The following is a 21,895-nucleotide window of genomic DNA, read 5'->3' as shown; positions in this document are numbered from 1 at the left end:
CCCAGCCTCAGGCATCTCCTCATCATGACTTTGATCTCATCACCCTGGGATTTGTAATAGAATTGATCCAACCCAGTTATGTCAAGTGTGCTTCATTAATTGTTAGCATCCCTACCCCCTAGAACAGCCAGAGAGTGCGGAGAATGCTCAGTCACTCAGTTGTATCTGATTCTTTGTGATCCTATGGACTGCAGCAAGCCAGGCTTCTCTGTCCATGGGATTCTCCAGGCAAGAGTGGGTTGCCATGCCCTCCTCCAGGGGATCTTCCAGACCCAGGAATCGAACCCTCATCTTTTGTGTCTCCTGCATTCACATGCTGATTCTTTACCACTAGCGCCACCTGGGAATGACCAGATGTGCTCTTTTTACACTCACAGTCCCAGGGTGCCTGATTGAGACCGTATTAGGCTTTTGTGTTTCCCAAAGATGCTCATCCCCAATAAATCTTCCAAATTCTCACAACTGACAGCACGAGAAATAGCCCTGCCTTCTGAGGTCCTGGGTTCGTCTTGCTGCTTCTCCTTTTACTGGGGTCTTCTCTTAAAGTCCCTACTCTGGGAGGCTCCTTCAAACATGGATGGTTTTAGGGGCGGGGAGTCTGCAGAGGACACTGCAGGTTTTGGCAAGTGTCCGGACTCCCTGTGCTGAAGGCCTCTTGGCATTCACTGTGGATCACTTCCTCTTCATCTAGACAAAGCTTCAGGACAGGAATACCTGATGACAGGAGAGACACTGAGAGGTAGGCAAACGGTCACTCTCAATTCCATATGTCCTGTGCCCGTGCATGGGGTTCTGACTTTGCTCCCTAGAGACACAAGTCCCACTCTGCTGGGAATTTCACAGGTCACTCAGCACCAATAATGACTAAAATGGTTTCTTTAATATAAACCACCTCCCCCTCTTCATTTTATTCTGGTTGTTCCCCCCACCCCTGGATGTATTATTATTGTTCAGTTGCTAAGTTGTGTTCGACTTTTCATGGCCCTAAGGACTGCAGCACTCCAGGCTTCCTTGTCCTTCACTATCTCCTGGAGTTCGCTCAAGCTCATGCCCATTGAGTCAGTGATGCCATCCAACTATCTCATCCTCTGCTGCCCCCTTCTCCTTTTTCCCTCAATCCTTCCCGCATCAGGGTCTTTCCCAGTGAGTTGGCTCTTCACATAAGGTGACCAAAGTATTGGAGCTTCAGCATCAGTCCTTCCGATGAATATTCAGAGTTGATTTCCTTTAAGATTGACTGGCTTGGTCTCCTTGCTGTCTGAGAGACCACAGTCCCTTTTTTGAGACTCAGTTTTCTGTACCCTGCTACATCTGTTAGTTACTGCATCTTGGCATATTGGCAGGTGGCCCCCCACTGCACCCCTGGCTGGAACACAAGGAACCTCAGAGAGCTCTCCTTCCGCCTCTGACGACCTTTAGGCTTTTCAGTGTCACCAGATAGTAATTCTAAAGTCCATCAGGGTTTGCTCCCAACCAGTGGAACAAGCTGCAGCCCAGGTGTCAGTCCAGAGTCAACATCATCACCGAGTCTGGGGGCAATGCGGCTGATGGGGATCGTCCAGTCTCAGGACTGTGTCCTCGAGTGCAGGGTCTTCTGGGCAGCCAAGGACCTGTGACTGACCTGTGCCCTTTTCCTCCTCCTGACACAGTCAACACCAGTCACCACTCGTCCTCCTTCAAGTCCAAGTCCTCCAGCAACGTGACCTCCACCAGCGGTCACTCTTCAGGGAGCTCGTCTGGAGCAATTGCCTACCGGCAACAGCGGCCAGGACCACACTTCCAGCAGCAACAGCCTCTCAATCTCAGCCAGGTAAGCACACATGCCACGCCCCCCCCCTCCTCCCACCAGCTCACTGGGTGCCCTGGGGTAGCAGGAAGTGCCCTGGTGACCTCTGGTGGTCTCCCTCTGCTGCGGGTCACCTTGGAGAAGGTGCATCCTCAATACATGGAGAGCCAGTCCAACGCGAAATGACTTGTCTAATGTTCCAAAGCACTTAGTGATGCGGTGCCTGCTTAAAAATAGTCTGGCCCACATGTTGCTGTTTCAGCCCAGCAAAGGGTAAAATACTGGGTCTGGGCCCACTTCGGGCCAGAACCCCAGAGACAGACCTAGAGTCCAACCACGCCAGGCCTCCTGAGTCATTACAGCAAAGGCAGCCTCACACAGGGACCCCAAACCCAGGAAAAGAGCCGGTAGACTTGGGAGACAGTGGTTGATGCTCAGGGGACTATCAACCAGGCGGTGTCTCCACGGGCAGTACTCGGCCTGTGTGTCTAGGATCACTCGGGTCTGAATTGCAAAGTGGACTCCAGGCCTGCTTCCTTAGTAGCTGGGAGGTAAGGTAAGACCACGTGTGTGTTGTGACTCAGTCTCCGGCTGAGAGAGGGTGGCTTCATTTGTATGTGACTTCAGAAGACTGCGACGTCTCTGAGAGCCTGCTGTCTGGGGAGCAGGACTTCACGGTGAGGCAAGAACGTGGTCCACACTCAGAGACGGGCCGTGTGACACTTCACAGCTGCGGGATGCCCTCGGGAGACATGCCGTCTCCTCTTGGCTCTGCAGCTGGCTCTCTCGGTGTGTCACCCGGCCCAGGAAACATCAGGGCACCACCTTGCTTCTCGGACAGATTGACTGATATTTTTCGCAGCATGTGAACGAGGCATCTTCTGTGATCCCTGCCACGCCGCCCTCCCCACCCTCCTCCTGACTCTCCTCCCCAGCCCTCATTTCCGCTTTCTCCCAAGTCCTCACTTCCGCCTCCTCCCCACTCCCCCACCTTCCTCCCTCTCTGCCCGGTTCCCCCCCACCATGCTCTTCTGCGCATGCGTATGTCCATTCCCCCCGCCCCCCTCAACGCGGTCCTCCTGGTCCTTCTCCAGGCTCAACAGCACATTGCCGCAGACCGCGCCGGGAGCCACCGACGTCAGCAGGCCTACATCACTCCCACGATGGCCCAGGCTCCATACTCCTTCCCGCACAACAGCCCCAGCCACGGCACTGTGCACCCCCACCTGGCCGCCGCCGCCGCCGCCCACCTCCCTGCCCAGCCCCACCTCTACACCTACACGGCGCCCGCGGCCCTGGGCTCCACGGGCACCGTGGCCCACCTGGTGGCCTCCCAAGGCTCGGCGCGTCACACCGTGCAGCACACTGCCTACCCGGCCAGCATCGTCCACCAGGTCCCCGTGAGCATGGGCCCCCGGGTCCTGCCCTCACCCACCATCCACCCGAGTCAGTATCCAGCCCAGTTTGCCCACCAGACCTACATCAGCGCCTCTCCAGCCTCCACAGTCTACACTGGATACCCACTGAGCCCGGCCAAGGTCAACCAGTACCCTTACATATAAACACTGGAAGGAGAGGGGATGGGAGGGAGGCTGGCCAGAGGGAGAGGAGGAGGGACAGAGGGGGGAGCTGGGGCTTCTGTACTGAAGATGCCGCACAGAAACAATGCAAACGGGCAGGGGTGGGGGGCAGGGGGCAGGGACGGGACACAGATGAAACTTGAACTAGGAAGTAGGAGGACTGAGAGCGGAGGAGAGAACATTTTGAAAAGGAAGGGATTTAAGGAGGGGGGAAAATTATGCTTTTTATTTTAAAAAAGAAAAAGGAAAAAAAAATAAAAATAAAACGTCAGTAACAAAACAAAAAACCACAGCTCACGAACCCGTTCTGCACCAAACTGGAAAGAAGAAGAAGAAGAGCCACGGAAGATTCCAGAAGTAGGGGGAAGGGGGCCTCCGTTTTTGAAGAACTTTATGAACTTTGCAAAGATTATTTTCATATGGCAGCAAGTGACGTTTAAGAATTTGCTGTCAGGGACACCTGATATGGAAATCCAATAGATTTTTAATGATTGAACGTAAGGATTAGGGATTTTTCCAGAACTCTATAAAGGGTCGGGAGCCCTCTGGAAAGGCCAGGCTGTGGCCTGAGTAGGCTGGTGTCTGGGGGTTGGGTCGGGGTTGGCGGAGCCTAGTTCTGGCCCACTTGCCTGGACCGATGGGGAGGGTGGGCAGGCAGCTGGGCTGAAGGAGGCCCCCGGGAGAGGGTGTGTTTTCTCTTTCTGAGCACTCTGGATAAATCCCTAAGCAATGATATTCCTCAAAATGTCATGAATGATGTGTGTTGCAAACTCTCGCCTTTTTTTTTTTTTTTTTTTTTTTTTTTTTGGTCTTTTCTGAAAACGTCTATTCTCTTTGAGTGCATCCCGCGTCTCGTAGCGTAGGGCTCGCGGCGTGGCCAGCACCCTGGTAAATGTAGCAGTGTGCACCTATCTGTGCTGCTTTGTGTTCACCCCATTGATACCAATAGACTATCCTCACTGTAATTGCACAAGAAAGGCGATCTCACGCAGGCACGTCCCCCACGCGGTGGTCCAGGTGCGCCCTCCCGCCCCCGGCACCGCCTCCGGCTCTCGCAGACTTGGTTTTTACATCCTTTCCTCCTAGTGCCTTAGCGACCGGGGACGCGGTTGAGGGTTTACTTCCACGGTACTCCAAGAAGCCGGCTGAGGCGAGTCTCAGCCTCTCAGCCCTTCTTCTGTGCTGTTGCAACATTTTACTCTGGTCTTTTCCTTTTTTTTTTTTTTTTTTTTAATTTTAATTTTATTTTAATAAGCTGTTGTCTTTCCCCGGGCTGTTTGCTAGCAGAGGAGTGTCAGGGAACTGGCAGGGGCTAGGAGAGTCAGTGGGTCAGGAGACGGCTGCGGGAGGCGGATGGTGGTGGGTGAGGCTGACGCTGGAGATGGCTTGGCATGGCTCTTCCCCTGGTGGACAAAGCAAGAGAGACTGACTCCCCACCCTGCACCTTCACCCAGTTCTGCCCCCAGCGGGCTAGCTCTGCCATCTGTGGGATCACAGATCCCATCTCAGTTTCAGGAATGTTGGCCTTGCTCCTGACGCAAGGAGCAAAGGAGAGGAGCGGCCTGCAGCCTCCAGGCCCGCCACTGGCTTCGGGTCGGTCGCCCCCTGTCCGCAGGGCGGAGAGCAGGCCTGGGGGCCCGCCCCGTGTTCTCAGACCCGCCCCACACTCCACTTCGCCAGCCCAGCCCATCTGGCCTCTGCTTCCACCCTCCCAGCCCACCAGGCTGTGTTTTTCTCTCAACCATTTTGCCTGATCCCTTTCTCTGTAGACAACCGCCAACCGTCATTTGCTGCTAAATCTTTCCTCGCGTAACCCAGGCCTACCCCAGGCAGGCCTTCGTTTCTGGTTTTTGAGGGTTCAGGTGGGCAGAAGGCTGGAGGGACATTCACGAGGCTGAGCCGGTGATCTTGGACCGCCCTTGGGAAAACACGCCCACGGGCAGTCAAGTTTCCAAGGAAGTTTGCCATTTGCCCTCTGTGCATCGTTGATAACGTTCTGGAAATTTCCTCAGGCCTTGAACACTGGTGGGGGTCGGGGTGGAGAGGTGTCTCTATCCATAGCAAATTACTGTTACACATGAAAACATTGGGAGGTGCTGTCTGGTCCCAGACGGGATTTTTAACTGTGGTCCTCACTGTTTGATGCTTGATGCAGAGCCCCTGACCCCAAAGCCAAGCTTCCAAGGTGCAGAGAGATCGCTCCCGGGTTCGAACAGCAGTCCGCACCCCCCTCCCTCACTTGCCTTCCCCATCCTGCGGTCTCCCTTAACGATCTACTGTGAAAGGTGTTTTTAATCTTGATATCCGACCTAATTCAGTAACGAAGCCCAGCCCTTACCTTAGCTCTTAGCTGTGAAATGTGAAATAACTCTGGAAAATATCCCCTCTCCATGCATCAATTCTACTTAAACGACAAAGAAATCGGTCCCCAGGTTGGAACCAGCTTAGTCGCGGCCTCAGCCTGGAAGGAAGGAAGGACCCCGTGTCCGCTGGGGAGCCACCTACAGCAGGACACAAGGGTGTCTTCATGGCGCCACAGTCGGTGCATCTCCTATCTGGACGTGGGGAAGTGCCGCCATTCTGAGACAACCAGAAAGTGGTCCATGGGGGTGGGGGCGGGGAATGTGCCAGAGGACACGTGAGCCCGCGCACTCACGGAGCCACGCCAGCCTGCGGATGGATCTCTGCTCTGGACTCGCGGCATCCAGAGGGCAGCAGCGCCCCGTCCGACCCTCCCCGTGCCCAGTCGCACAAGTCATGGCTGCAAACGAGCCAGCGTTTTTGCCTTATTCGGTAGCATACTGGACCCCTGGTACTGTTCACTTCCAGCGCTTTCTAGATCTGATCTTTTAACAGGAAAAGACAACGTAGCCTTCCACTTTAATGAAAATTATTTTGTCTACTTAAGTTGGAAGTTACTCTTTCACCTGACATTTTCTTTCCTTTCCTTCCTGATCAGGAAATGAAAGTTTCATGCTGCTCATAAAGATAATATTATTGTACTAATTATTTTGGTTATTAACCTTTGTAATTATTATCCTAATCATCATTTTGATATTTTAGTTGGGGTTTTAAAGTGCACATTTATTCCAAGTATCTTTGTGTTTTCTCTTTAATATTTAAATTTATTTTATTATATCTGTGAGTATCTGAGTAGACAGGAGGGACATCCAGATGTCCAGTTTTGTCAGACCAAAAAGAAAAGAAAAGGAAGGATTCAGGAATCAGGAAAAAGCTGTCAAGAATGATCCACTAGAGAACAGAAGTCTGAAGAAGAATCAAAGCCTTTATCTCTGGGTAAGCCAGCTTGGGCTCTGGACAGCATGGTTCGTGGTCACCATCAAGACTAGATTTTTCTAGACTCTCAGTGGCCTGGGAAGAGATCTGAGGAGGCACCTTGGAGGCTGAACCCTCAGCATGGTCCTCTCCAACCTCCCCTGTGCTTCCGAAATCTGCTAAATAGACCCTGGGCCTGCCTCGCATCTGATACTGACCTGTCAAAGAAAAAAAAAAAAAAAAGCCCTCTGCCCAGAGCTGACCCAGCCCCCTCCCTAAAAGTCCCCCCTTTTCCCATCAGCCCACCAGAAGTGTGGCTTATACCCTTCAGTGTATAGAGAATGTTGCCTCCTAGAAGCCACTGAAGGTAAACGAGCTAATGGAAGGTGCTTAGGCAGGTGGTACCTTCCCCTGGGAGATGTCAGCCTCCCTGCCCCTCACAAACCACACTGCCTGCTTCTTCAGTCCCTGCCCCCACCCAGTACATCTCAGCACACAATTCTAGGGACAAACTGTGGAGCCAAAAAAATAATAATAAATAAAATAGGGATAGTAGGAGTCCAGAAGAGCACTGACCATGTCCAGCAGGTCCTCGGACAGTGTGGGCTGCTGCCCCCATGAACTCGTTGGCCAGTGGAGGGGCACAGTGGGGCCTTACAGCGATGCCTACTGGGCTCTGACTGTGCCCTCTAGGCCACCATGCAGGGTGCCATGGGCTTTCTAAATCAGCTTGAGGTGCCCACACGCCGCCCACCAAACCCAGAAACTACCAGGCCCCAGGTGGGTGAAGTAAGGCCTGGAATGACGGGCTTCACTGAGGCTAATGAAGGGAGACGCCAGGCCATGCCCAGCCCCCCACCACTCAGCGAACATTAGTATCCTCCCCGCATCCCCACCTGCCTTTTTCTTCCAACCCAAGCACAGAGCTGTGGGTCTGAAGCCCTCGGAGAAGGCCCTAGTGGGAGAGATGAGCCCCTCTGTGGGTTCCTTAACAGCTGCTTTAACTCCCACCCCACCCTCCAACCCTGAGTCGCCCTGGCAGATAGGCTGAATAAAGGCTGCCCGTCCCCAGGACCCAGCTCCCAAGTGGAGAGATGCCAACCTAGTCTTCATGTAGACCACAAATAACCTAGAACATCATCTGCTCTGGAATTGGCTCCATCCTCCTTTACTGAAGCAACGTGGTTACGGCCCAGAGGGGCAGGCTAAAAAAGACAGGTCAAGGGGAGCCTCGTAACCGGAGCCCTGGGAACCGCAGGTTGATTTGCTTCTGCTCATGTGGTCTCGCGGGCGCCTCGGGTGTTTGCACCGCCATCTCTGTGCTTAGTGCCTCCTTTCACGATGTTTTGGCTGTTTCCAAGGGAAGGGTGAGCAGGCCGATGGGTGGGAGGGTCTGAGGCTTGGTGCCAATTAATACTGTGATGTGGAGCATGTGGTTGGTCGAATTCAGAGGGAAAGGAAGGGTTGGTTGTCTCCTGGACTGTCTTTGCATTCTGGCCTTACTGGTGGTGAGTGGCTGGTGGGCTGTGGGAGCTGGAAGACTCAACCCGCCCAGACACCAGATTGTGGGATGTAAGGAAGGCAAGGAAAGATCAGCCCAGCTGTTGACAGGCGGATTTCCCTCGACCGGATCTCTGGAATTGCAGACACTCATTTTTGAACAAGCTCATGGTGGAGGATTTGGGTTGTGTGAGTGTGTGTGAGTGAGTGGAGCAGACTTTCTTGGAAACTGGAGGAAGGAGATGAGGAGGCTTAAGGAACTATTGCTGATGGGCTGTGGTTGATGAAACATGGTGGGTTGACCGGCCGGCCCCAGCTCTCATCCTGGGTTCTCTGGTGCTGGGGGCGGGGTGGGATGTGGGGCTCTCCATGGCCTGTTAAGTAGCTGCGGGGACAGAACAGAAGAGAAAAACGAGGTGCCCTCCAGCAGCAGAGAGGCCGGGGCTCCTTCCGTGGGTCGCAGACCTTGCGTGGCACTGCTCAACACCAGCCCAAGCGATTGTGCCATGAAATATTCCAGCCCCAGAGACCCAAGTTGTTTCTCGCCCCTTCTCTGTGTTTTCTTTCTGGTGTGTCTTAGAGATTTCAGATGGGGAAGGCTCAGAGTTGAGCAAGCTAGAGCTGTCCTAACCAAATTGGAAAGGAAGGTGAAAGTGTTCCTTTCTTTAGCCAAAGACCCTCTCCTCAAAGACACCCCCAGATGTGGACAGAATGGCATTCCTCTGTCCTTCCTCTCCCGGCAATAATGACTCTGTCAGTGATGCAATCCCGTTTATGTCCTTCTCTTGCCTGACTTGTTTTGGGTTTTTTGTTTTTGCCTTTATTTTAAAACTGTGCTCATCTTGTAAGTGGAGTGGAGGTTTATAACCCCCAAATGCTGCTGCTGTCAGGAAACTGGAAGTATTGCATGGATCTGTGGGTGGAACTCACCTTGAGTTACCTCGGGTATCTGCCGGAGCAGACCAGCCAGGAGGTGCGGCTCTGTCTGGGTCAGGTGCACGCCAGGACTGGGCTCAGGGGGTCAGTATTTTTCCACTTCGATGCCTTAGGATTCTCACTTCTGAGTTCCACAGACGGGACTCAGTGGAGAGATGGAGATGGCGAACTGATATTTAAAGGCAGTAGAAACCCCTTGAAGGCTTTTGGCACCCTCACTCACTTGAGCGACCCAACCTAGGAGAGGTTTTTCCCATCCTTCTGGCAGCTCCCAAAAGTCCAAGAGAGCCAGCTCTGAGCCAGTTCTTCATTTGAGACTCAGTGAGAATCTGCAGAGAAGCGACCCTTCTGCGGGGCATGCTTGCTCAGGGTACCTCTGCCAGAAGGGAGCTTCCTGACGCCCCAGCTTGAGTCCCAGGAGCCTCTGCGAGCCCCTAATTGCACTCTCATTGCATTAGAATTTCACGTTGACTATCTCTTTGTTAAAACTTGCCATGTCCCTCGAGTAGGAGCCAACATTTGTCAAGTAGGAGCCAACATTTGTCGAATGCTTTCAATACACCAGGCTCATCCCAAGCCCTTAGTGAGCACGGCCTCCCGGTACCCTCAGACCCACCCCTATTCACAACACCCCTCTCCTCCATTTACAGAGGAGGAAGTTGATGAGACAGTCGACTCTCTGAGAAAGTAGGCTGTGCTAAGGAAAGGAAATACAAGGATTGGGGGTGGCCCCAAATCCCCGAGCTTCTCGTGAAATTTTGTGTTCTTGAGACCTTTACTAACTGAATTTGTTTCCCTTGTTAAATAATCATCAGTGAGTGGCCTCATGTTTCTGGTGAACCATCTAATGATGCTCCCATTGACTGTGTGCCAGACACTGTGCTGGAAGTTGCTCCTGTTTATCCCGTTTCATTTCGTCTTCATAACAGCCCTGTGAAATCGGCAGTACTAGTCCCTTTACAGATGAGGCAGACGGCTTGGTGAACTGGTAACCAGCCCAGGGTCACACAAGCCAGTAGGGAAGGCCAGGCGTGACCTGGGTCTGCCCAGCTCACAGACACCGGCCTCAGCTGTCTCCTGGGTGTGTGTGCGAAGAAGGGCCTCACAGGAGCGTTGCCCCGCACCACCCCTGCCCTGTGCACGGAGCTCAGCAGAAGGTCTGTATGTAGAGGGAGTCCTGAATCTGATCCAGGCAGCAAGGGCAGAATTAGTTTGACTTTTAGAGAAAATCTTAGGGGAGTTTCTTTTGATTAATCATAGAGGGTTCATTTTCGATTCCTTTTCAGTGTACCAACTAGCTTTAGCGTGCTGCTGCTGCAACAAACTCTTATAGGAGTGAAGAAAAAAAAAGTGTTCTTTTCTTCTTTTAAAAAAATATTTTTTTCTTGCTTATAGTTAATTCTAGAAAGGCAATACTAAAAGTATATATTTTCTTCAAAATACTATTTTTTACTGCACTGATAAATATCATAACGACTCTGGTCTCTGTAATCAATCCACCCTTCAGCTCTGGGTAGAACCAAAGGCAGGATTCACACCAAATTTGTAAATAATCATGTGTGAGTCTGGTGTCCAGGAACTGTTTTTTCTTTGTGTTTAAAAAATTAAAAAAAAAAAAGAAAAAAGAGACAAGATCAAGATGATATTTAGAAAGAGGAACAAAATTAAGTTTCCTTTCAAGATAGCCTTCTCAAAGAAATGGGAAGCAACATGTTGTGCAAACTGAAGAAAAATTAGCCAACTTTCAGGATACAAGGAAGGAGAGCCTCTGGCTGAGGTGGAGATTAACAGTAACCTAGAAACATGTTTCCTTTGGTTGAAAGGTGGCAAGAATTTAGCAATGCTTTAGAACTAGATTTTTCATTTTGTGGAAAACCATTACCATTTGTTACGAAATATCTCTGCAGTTGTTTGGAATGGGGTTTTCAGTTTCTTTTTTTTTTTTCCTTTAAAAATTTCCTTATTGACTGGCTCCAGGCATGTTTGCCTCAATTCTTAGGTAGTTTACCCAAGTTCTAGAGTCTTCTAGAGCTTTAATTCCATTGGAAGCAAACCCAGCTAATCAGAATTTGAGATCCTGGTTGGTTTGAATAGGTATTCTGGAATTCTTGACAGAACACCTGAAGACTTCTTTTTTTTTTAAGAAGGTTTTAGATACGTTATCTTACACAAACTGTGACCTGATGGCAATAATTACCTCAAATGTGGGCATTCATCCTGGTTTTAGCCTTTTTTGAAATCATGTAGCCAGCTTGCTCTTGGAATTTAAAAGACTATAAATATAAACTCTGTGTGGGCTGAAAATAACGATTACTGCACACCCTGGTCATTGTTGCTTAAGTGAACTCTGAAAATAGGTAATCTTTACAACAGAAATTAAACCAAGGGAGAGAATATTCTTTGTGTTTTGTAATCAAATGTGAGTTTCAAATGCACATGTTTAAGTATATATGTTTTTAGCTACTGTAAAATGCTGTTAGCCTTCTAAGATATCAAGAGAGTCACGTTTTAAGTGCATAAACTATAAACAATTGACTGTGGATAACTAAACATATTTCTGGCCACGTTTTATAGTTAAAGTATTTTATAGTTTACATTTAAACTGGTACTTTTTAAAGAAAATTTCTGTTTATAACTGATATCTTCAGAGCCCAGCAATTGCCTCTTCAGTTGGAGGCCACATTCCTCCCGAGGCAGGTGTGTTCTGCCCCTACTGTAGCCCACCGTGAGCATGTCCATCCCTATTGCTGGTTTCCATGGGAACTGGAGAGAATGTAAAGGGATTTCCAGGTTGAGCAGGAAGGGGTGAGTCCACAGCCTGGGCCAGGTGCAAAGATCTGCCACGTGATATGCACACTGGTGGTCAAGGCCTTCCCTTTGACATCTTGGAAGAGGCAGAGAGAATAGACATCTGGTTCATTGATTTTGTCTTGATTTGAATGTTTAATTTATTAATCGACCCACTGACTTCCAGGCACCAGGCAGTAGAAGACACTGGGATTCAGGTGGCCCCAAAGGTACAGCTGCTATTTCTGGGGCCCCAGCAATACTCTGATTGGTGTTTTGCAGGGGAGAGTCATACACCCCCATGCCTATATTTACTGGTTGGGTTTTCCATATATCTGCTGTCATTTAATTCCTTTTGTCCTTTAAAACAAAGTAAGTGTAAAAGGATATGTTTACTTTTTACTGTTTATCAAACTTCTGTTTGAAGCCTAGGTCATTAGGAGGTAGGATCTAGATTTTTTTTTTTTTTTTAACAGCTCAGTGTTTTATTCAGTAAGCAGAGGGTAAGTAGTACATCCTCCAGGCGTGAGGGCAGGCCGACCCCAAAGGAGAGGCCTAGACTCTTTTTTTCTAGAGATTGTAAGTGCTGCTGAGCAGGAGGAAGGGACTGGAGACTGAAGGGCAGCTGGGGGGCAGATGATGAGATCTATCCAAGTAGAGGTCACAATTGAGAGGCCCCGTCGCCATGCAGAAGCAGCCTGGAGGGCACCAGTTGCCCTAAATGTTTTGGTTCATTTCTTATTTTGTGCCACAACCTTAGCACAGAGGACCTGCTGTGATCCAAAGGGCATTCCTTTAGCAAATAACACCTTAAAAGCTGCAGAACACCTGGGACCAGGGAACTGGTGGTGGTTCTTAATGCACTTGCTTTTTCCTTGTGAACTCTGTTGATAGCACATTCTTATCACAGTATTCGGTTGGAAATGTCACTGTAAAATAGTTTTTGTCTTGCCCCTCCTAATTCAACTATCACTTTCCTCTGGTTTTCTCCCGTGATTTAAATAACCAAATATATTTTATGTCATTGTCTTTGGGACTTAATCATATTTTTAAAAAACAGAGGAATAGAAATTAGCTTTTTTTTTTTTTTTTTTAGTAAATATGCTGTATCTGAAAAAAGGGCTCTGCCTTCTCTCTCGTTTCCTTTCAGCCAGCCTCCACGCAAACCTCCCAGCACCCTTGCCCTCTTCTTGTGTTGGGGCACTGCCCCCTCCACCGCCCCCACACGTGGCCACCTTGGCCTCCGCCCTGCTGTCCCCACAGCCCCATCCATGCCCAGGCACCCAGGACGCCCAGGAAGCTCTCAAGAGCCAGGAAGAAGGACCCACTTAGCCTTGCCAATGGTGGTCTTGCCTCCCTGTTAGATATTCGCCTGCTTGGTTGAAGGGGCAATGGATTTATTTTTATTATTATTATTTTAATAGTTTGGCTCAGGTTATAAGGAAGAACTTGGGAAATGGAAAGTGACTTGACCATGCCCATCCTTTGTAGCTTTCTGTGACTTCTGAATGGAACCTAAAGCGTGCCCCACCCCAGTTCCCTCTCCTCCCTTCCGGCAGATACTCCTGTAGACGCCTCCACGACTCGTGGTTTCTCCCTTCCATCTCATCCTTCCCGTCACTTTCCACCCTTTCACCGTTGCGTTACTGCTCCTTTAAAGCTTTCTCCCATGGCTTTTCCAGGGCACAATCATTTCTGGCCCCCAAAGCACCTCCTCATCCTCTTTGTGTGCGTTTCTTTAACCAAATGAAGTAGACCCGGAAGTCATACTTTGGGGCGGTAGGATTTCTAGTCTAGGAGAATCACTGTATAGATAATAGATGTTGATATATATGTGTGTGTATATATATATCAAACCAAATTTCGGATAGGAAAAGTATAGCTTTATGGATGAGGAAGGAGAGGAGCTTTTGGAAGCTGGTTGGTATATCAGAGGAGCCAGGGATGACCCAGGCTGCACCGTCGCACATGGACTGGAAAAGCAGGATGCGGGGGACCCAGGCACCACCTCGGGCTGCAGTGGAGGCAGGTGGCCCCGAAGGGTACTGCTGCTCTCTCTGGGTCCCCAGTAACAGGGCAGAGATGAGTGTTGGGGGGTGGGGGAGGGCGGTACAACACATCAGAATGACTGGAATTTTCCATCCCGTTTTGCTTTGACCACATGTATTGAGCTGCAGCCTCTGATATTATATCCCGTTTCCAAAAATGGTATCCATTAGGATGGAAAGAGAAGGCATCTGTAGAAATGTTTACCTTTCAACTGCCCACACATCAGGACACTCTGGATAGAAAGACTCACTCCCCAGAAAGAGAGCAGGGAAGAGGAGATCCGGTGAGGCTCGGTCACCGGTCCAAGGAACGTGGCTCCTCCCCAGGGCCATCTCGCCCAGATCTCTCTCTACCAGGTCATCTCAGCTCAGTTACCCTACGGAAGCCCTGGTCTGTTGTGTTCCTTCACTGTACGGTTTCTGTAATAAAAAAAAAGTGTTAATCCATGTTAATCTTTGTGAAAATTATTGCGTGCAACAGTATTTTCTCGTGTACCTCTTTTTCCTATGTGAATTGTCCCTCTTTTCTTTTTTTATTTATAAATGTCTACTTTTTTTAAAAAAAGACAAACCAATGTGTCGTAGGCCTATATGTAACCTATTCCTTAGTCTCATATTATAGGTATGTTATAAGAATGGATATTTTACTTGGCTTTAGAATGTTTTACAAGAAAAATAATTCTTAACTGATCCAGTCCTTGCTACTAAAATGCTTGTGTTTTTCATCATGACGTCGTGTGCTTCTAAATTAATGATCATTTTCGTTGTAGAAAAATGGAGTGAATTTATATTAGTCTTGGAAACTAATAATAGCATTGTAAATTTATGAGATGATTTTAACAGAAAAAAATTATAGAAGAATATAGTTATTTTAATTGTAATATTACTAACTGTAGGGTGAGGAAGGGGGGGGTCCCGTTGTGGTGAACTATGTTATAGCTTGTTACTCACAGTTTCTTTTTGATCATTTTTTCGGTCTCTGAGGTGAAACGAGTTATTAATTAAAATTTGTAAACTCACATATGCATATTGTATATGTGTAGAAATGTAATCACACTTTGTCTTGGAATTACATTAAACTGTTTGGAATCACTGTACACTCGCCCTGGCACGTTTATTTATTCTAGAGCCAGACCAGTTCTGAGACTGCAGAGGTTGTTAATACGAGTCACAGCTTAAGTTATTTAGCCCTCTGGAAAATATTTAATACCTCTGAACACGTTCATAACCCACCACTGCATTTGAAATCTGCCAGCAGGACTGTATGTGCCTGAAGAGGGGAGGTCTTGAGGTCATGTCACTACCTGCTCCAGGGCAGCTGGACAGGGGGTCGTCTCCTCACTGCCACTGACTCACCTCGTCGTTTCCCAGCTCCATCCCTAAGGGCTAAGGCATTGCTATCATCTGCTGTCCCAAGCACTCCGCAAAGTCATCCCAGATCCGAGTGGGGGGGTCACCATCCTGTGCACCCAGGCCCACCATCTCACCAGACTTCAGTGTCAGGCAGCCCCCCACTCACCAGCACCAGGGCCCCCCCAGCACTGCCCACCAGCGCTCTACCACCGTGAGAAACTCCACATCCCTCTGACTGGGCCTTCTCACCCTTCCAGCAATCTTTTATGTGTGTGTGTATATATATGTATACACACATATATATATATATATACACACACACACACACACAACCACCATAAAGTGGTTAAAATATACATAAAAGTTACCATCTTAACCACTTTAAAATGTACTATTAATTAGTTACATTCACAATGTTGTGCAAACCTCACCACTAGCTATTTCTAGAACTTTCATCGTCCCAAACCACCTCCTACTTTCTGTCTCTAAATTTGCCTTTTCTAGACTGAACAACAACAAAGACACTTCATGTAAGTGGAACAGTACAATATTTGCCCTTTTGTGTCTGGCTTCTTTTACTCAACAGCGTTTTCAAGGTTCGTCTACTTATGTTATAGCACGTATCGGAATTTCATTCCCTTCAAAGACTGGTGCCACTCCATTGTTTGTGTACACCACATTTGGTCTGTCCATTCATTGTTAATGGACAAGTGAGTAACCACTCAACTTCTGGCTTCTGTGAACCATGCTGCTGGAAACACGGGGGTGTAAGCACCTGAGTCCCTGCTTTCAGTTCTTTGGGATAAATACCTGAATGTGGACTTGCTGGGTTATATGGTGATTCTTCACTTTTTGAGGAATTGCCAAAATTTTCCACAGCAGCTGTACCATATTACACCCCCAGCAACTCCAGTTTCCTCACCCAGCACTCTTATCCTGTCCTGTGTGGCCAGTGTTCTCAGGCCTCAGGAATGCCAGGCTCCTGGGCCTCCATTTTCTGTGTCTCCTGGTTTCATAAGGTCCCCAACCAGCCTAAACTCTCCCCACCCACCTTCTCTTTTTTTTGGCCGTACCACCGGGCTTGAGGGATATTAGTTCCCTGACCAGGGGTTGAACCCACACCTTCAGCAGTGGAAGCATGGAGTACTAACCATTGGACCACCAGGGAATCCCTTCTTCCCAGGTGATGCTAATGGTAAAGAACCTGCCAATCCAGGAGACACAAGAGATGCAGCTTTGATCCCTGTGTCAGAATGATCCCTTGGAGGAGGGCATGCCAACCCACTCTAGTATTCTTGCCTGGAGAATCCCATGGACAGAGGAGACTGGCTCGCTACAGTCCATAGTATTGCAGAGTTGGACATGATTGAAGCAACTTTGCACGCACACCCTTTTGGCTGGTACCCTGAGCTTCCTGCTACACCTACTTGCTGTGAATTCAACCATCTATGGCTCTGCTTCTCCACCCTGGCTCCCAGAACCATGGGGACCTCGGGCCAGCATCCGTGCTTGTCATCAGCTCCATGTGTGGCTGCTTGGAAACTTGCCATTCTCTCCAGCCGCAATCCCTACTCTCCAGAGTCACCCAGAGAAATCCAGGCCCCCACAGGGCTCTCTCAATCCCATGCCCTCCTGAAGCCTATGCCTCACAAGCCTTTCTCCCTTCAGCCTCAGAGGAAGAAGGGCCTGCACCCAGAGTCCCTTCCTCTCTTCAGAGCTCTTTCTTGTCAAGCGTCTGCCCTTTACCTGGGATTCTCCTGCTTGTCTCACACCGGGTGCCCTTCGAGAACCAGCCTGAGTCATCCCTCTAGTGGGCTTGTCCTCAGGCTCCTGATAGGGCGGGTGTCCCTGACCACAACCTCTTGTGCATAATTCTTAGTAAGCCACACTGTCAACCTTTCTTTCCTGATTTTCCTTCCCCATGGACCACAAATTCCTTGCAGGTAAGGATTTTTCTCTCGTCTCTTATTTCCATGGCTTCTATTACCCTGCTAGGCAGAGTAGGAGGTCAAGAAATATTTGGATAAATGAACACGCTACATCAGGCTGCCCTCATTGCCCAATCAACCCACCTTCCTGCTGGCCAAATTCCATGTGTCCCAGAATTCAGGACAAATAAACCCTAAATGCAACTCAACCAAAACTCAAGTCCCATAAAAATCCATGCAAAAAATTTTGACAGAACTTCAGAACTCGTCCAACAAACTTCTTCAGTGAGAAATGCACTCCAGGGATCACAGCCCATGGAAATGGAGGAAGAAGCAGAGCCTATATTCCAAGTGAGATAAGAGCATGTCAACGGGAGATACAGGGCAGCTGTGTTTAAGATCTTACCATTAGTGTCTCTGGAAAGTTATTTAAATCTAAAGTGAAAAGACAGAAGAACAAATATTGTATATTAATACATACATATGGAATCTACAAAAAATGGTTCCGATGAACCTATTTGCAGGGCAGGAATAGAGACACAGAGATAGAGAACAGATTTGTGGACACAGTGAGAAGGGGAGGGTGGGACAAATTGGGAGAGCAGCATTGACACTTCACTTCACTTCAGTCACTCAGTCGTGTCCGACTCTTTGCGATCCCATGAATCGCAGCACACCAGGCCTCCCTGTCCATCACCAACTCCCGGAGTTTACCCAAACTCATGTCCATTGAGTCAGTGATACCATCCTGCCATCTCATTCTCTGTCGTTCCCTTCTCCTCCTGCCCTCAATCCCTCCCAGCATCAGTCTTTTCCAATGAGTCAACTCTTCGCGTGACACCACTGTGTGTAAAATAGATAGCTGGTGGGAAGCTGCTGTAGAGCACAGGGAACTCAACTCAGTGCTCTGTGATGACCTAGAGGGGCGGGATGGGGGAATGGGTGGCAGGGAGGTTCAAGAGGCAGGGGATATATATATATATATATATATATACACACACACACATACATACACACACACACACACACACACACACACACACACACACATATTCCCAGGTGGCTCAGTGGGTAAAGAACCTGCCTGCCAATGCAGAAGAGGTAAGAGACCCAGGTTCGATCCTTGGGTCAGGAAGATTCCCTGGAGTGGGGCTTGGCAACCCACTCCAGTATTCTTATCTGGAGAATCTCCATGGACAGAGGAGCCTGGTGGACTATGGCCCGAAGGGTCGCATAGAGTTGAACACGACAGACTACTGAGCTTGCACGCATGGCTGATTCACATTGTTGTACAGCAGGAAAATAAAATGTGTAAAATAATAATAAGTGAAAAGACAAAGCTACTGCTGTCAATATGTTCCTCCAAGCAAAAAAAAAAAACAAACTGCTTTTCTTGAACTGATGATGAACAGAAAGTGGAATTCTAGAGGCCAGTAATAAATACTATTTCCCAGCAGAGCCAAGGAGCCCCTAGAGGAAGGCCAAGCCAACAGGTAGGTGGCGCTCTCACGCAGCAGGCAGCTCAGGACTCTGCTCCCTGGCGCTTTGCTTCTGGGGGGAGGTGCTCCCACCTCACAAAGCTCCCCTTCCTTTGGGGGCATATTGCTGGGTCCTGGAGGTCCTGCCCGAGAGGCTGTTCCAAACAGCCACGTGCACTACATTTTCGGTAAGAGTCTGATTTACATGTTTCCTAACTGTTCCCTGGGAATAGCTAAGCTTAAGCAAATAAACCCCTCCAGTATTCTTGCCTGGAAAATCTCCATGGACAGAGGAGCCTGACGTGCTATACAGTCCATGAGGCTGCAAAGAGTCAGACACGACTGAGCAATTAAGCACACACACACACGCAAATATCAAGTAAGTGTAAAAGCAGAGAATACACCAAGAGCAAAGTGTAAATGTAACAGTGATGGGGCAGGTGTCTTCATGACCTCTTCACTGTGTTCAGTCCCTCCCTTCTGCCCTTGGACCCTCCCTTCCCTACCTGGCACGATGTAGGCCCAACTTGATCCATGCAAACATCCTCCAACAGATCTTCCTTAGAAGATCTACTTTCCTTACACTGCCTGGTGCTGCTTGAGGTTGCAGCACCACCAACCCCTCCCACCACCCCTCCCACCACCAACCCCTCCCCAACACCCTATTCAGCAACAACCCTAATCCTCACTCTGCTGCTGCTAAGTCACTTCAATCGTGTCCGACTCTGTGCAACCCCAGAGACGGCAGCCCACCAGGCTCCCCCGTCCCTGGGATTCTCCAGGCAAGAACACTGGAGTAGGTTGCCATTTCCTTCTCCAATGCATGAAAGTGAAAAGTGAAAGTGAAGTCACTCAGTCGTGTCCGACTCTTAGCGACCCCATGGACTCCAGCCTACCAGGCTCCTCTGCCCATGGGATTTTCCAGGCAAGAGTACTGGAGTGGGGTGCCATTGCCTTCTCCGATCCTCACTCTACAGAGAAGAAATAGCCAGAAGTCAGAGAGTCCTCCAGTCTTGTGAGCCTGAAACCATACACGATGATTAATCAAGTCCATTCCACCTGCCTCCGCTGATCCAGAGCACTTTCACAATCACGTGTCCTCCAAGCAGCTTTTAACCTGAACAGTAAGATCTTTGCCTGAGTTGTTTTCCAGGAATTTGGAGTTGCAGCTGCATCTAGTTCAACTGAGCCCGGTAAAATGGATAGGCCAGCGACCCTCCAGCTGGACCCCTGCAGAGGCTGGTAGCTTGGTTACATCTGTACAGACAGTGATTTCAAACCTTTTTCCAATCACTGTGCATCAGCAAGACAACGTTGGTTTGGTAAGATGACCATCTAATTCCCATTCATGAGTGCTGTCTTTACATGCGTCCATCTGTAGATCTAGTCCCATCTACTGACACACTCGGCATTTGACAGCACATATAAAACACTGGAGTGCAGGTACCCTCCTCAAGAACCACTTAATATCTGCTTCTATGTCTTTGTGTATTCTGTTTGGATGTCTTATTGCTGTGGCTCTCAGACTGTTTATCTGCTGCAGACTGAGTTCCAGAAAAATATCTACTTTATTGACTATACCAAAGCCTTTGACTGTTAAAACTTAAACTGTTGAAAATTATTCAAGAGATGGGAATACCAGACCACCTTACCTGCCTCCTGAGAAACCTGTATGCAGATGAAGAAGCAACGGTTAGAATCTGACATGGAACAAGGAACTGGTTCCAAATTGGGAAAGGAGTACGTCAAGGCTGTATATTGTCACCCTACTTAATTTAATTTATATGCAGAGTATATCATGCGAAATGCCAGACTGGATGAAGCACAAACTGGAATCATAATCACAAGGAGAAATATCAATAACCTAAGATATGCAGATGACACCACCCTTATGGCAGAAAGCAAAGAGGAAATAAACAGCCTCTTGATGAAAGTGAAATAGAGTAGAAAAGCTGGCTTAAAACTCAACATTCAAAAAACTAACATCATGGCATCCAGTCCCATCACTTCCTGACAAATAGATGGAGAAAAATGGAAACAGTGATAGACTTCATTTTCTTGGGCTCCAAAATCACTGCAGATGGTGACTGCAGCCATGAAATTAAAACGTGCTTGCTCCTTGGAAGAATATCTATGACCAAAGACAGCATATTAAAAAGTAGAGGCATTGCTGACAAAGTTCTGTCTAGTCAAAGTTATGGTTTTTCCAGTAGTCATGTAGGGATGTGAAAGTTGGACCATAAAGAAAGCTGAGCGCCGAAGAATGAATGCTTTTGAACTGTGGTGATGGAGAAGACTCTTGAGAGTCCCTTGGACTGCAAGGAGATCAAACCAGTCAATCCTAAAGAAAATCAGTCCTGAATATTCATTGGAAAGACTATGCTGAAGTTGAAGCTCTAATACTTCAGCCACCTGATGCAAAGGACTGACTCACTGGAAAAGACCCTGATGCTAGGAAAGATTGAAGGCAGGAGCAGAAGGGAACGACAGAAGATGAGATGGTTGGATGGCGTCACTGACTCGATGGACGTGAGTTTAAGCAGCTCTGGGAGTTGGTGATGGACAGGGAGGCCTGGTGTGCTGCCATCCATGGGGTTGCAAAGAGTTGGATACAACTGAACGACTGAACTGAACTGAAAAGCCCATGGACCAGACTGCTTATAAGAGAAAAAATTACCCATTGATATATAAAAAAGCAGAACCAGAAGAGAAAAAGTGGGTGCTTGGAAGAAGCCCTTCTAAAGGAGAAATGATTGCCCCAGGTCTTAAGCTAGCACTGGCCAATGAGGCATAAGAGAGAAGGCATTATCCATAACAGAGCAATTCAGAGCATGGCTTTGGAGTCAGCCATATTGGGTCCAATTCCAGGCTCTGTTGTTTGTGATGGTAAAAGCTGAGAGATCACTTAACCTCTCAAGCCTCAGATTTCTTTTCTGTAAAACAGGGATAATGGATACTCTCAAAGTCGTTTCCTCTTCTTGCTGAGCACAGAGCCAGATTATATTTCCTAGCTTTCTTTGCATATAGATATGGCCGGCCCAGAACTTCCCTGGTGGCCCAATAGCTAGACTCCAAGTTCCCAATGTAGTGGTCTGGGCCTGGGTACAGTCCCTGGTCAGGGAACTAGATCCTAGACGCTGCAACTAAGAGTTCACATACCAGAACTAAAAGTTCTCGTGTGCTAGACCAAGACCAAAGATCCCAAGTGCTGCAACTAAGATCC

General features: G+C 48.6%; 1 protein-coding gene across 2 annotated transcripts in view; it reads left to right on the top strand.

The window, feature by feature from the left end:
• The window catches only part of HIPK2 (homeodomain interacting protein kinase 2), a 192,044-nt gene extending 187,906 nt beyond the window's left edge, over window positions 1–4,138 (top strand). For both annotated transcript variants that reach the window (XM_055591074.1, XM_055591075.1), the window contains exons 14-15: window positions 1,650–1,810; window positions 2,881–4,138. In XM_055591074.1, coding sequence (XP_055447049.1) covers window positions 1,650–1,810; window positions 2,881–3,348 — 629 coding nt within the window. In that variant the 3' untranslated portion in view covers window positions 3,349–4,138. The remainder of the gene's footprint in view (window positions 1–1,649; window positions 1,811–2,880) is intronic.
• Window positions 4,139–21,895: the final 17,757 nt, after the last annotated feature.

The sequence above is a fragment of the Bubalus kerabau genome, chromosome 8 (genome assembly GCF_029407905.1).
Source record: "Bubalus kerabau isolate K-KA32 ecotype Philippines breed swamp buffalo chromosome 8, PCC_UOA_SB_1v2, whole genome shotgun sequence".
Lineage (NCBI taxonomy): Eukaryota > Metazoa > Chordata > Mammalia > Artiodactyla > Bovidae > Bubalus > Bubalus kerabau.
The sequence above is the reverse complement of the archived record's forward strand: the minus strand, read 5'-3'. Positions and strand labels throughout refer to the sequence as shown.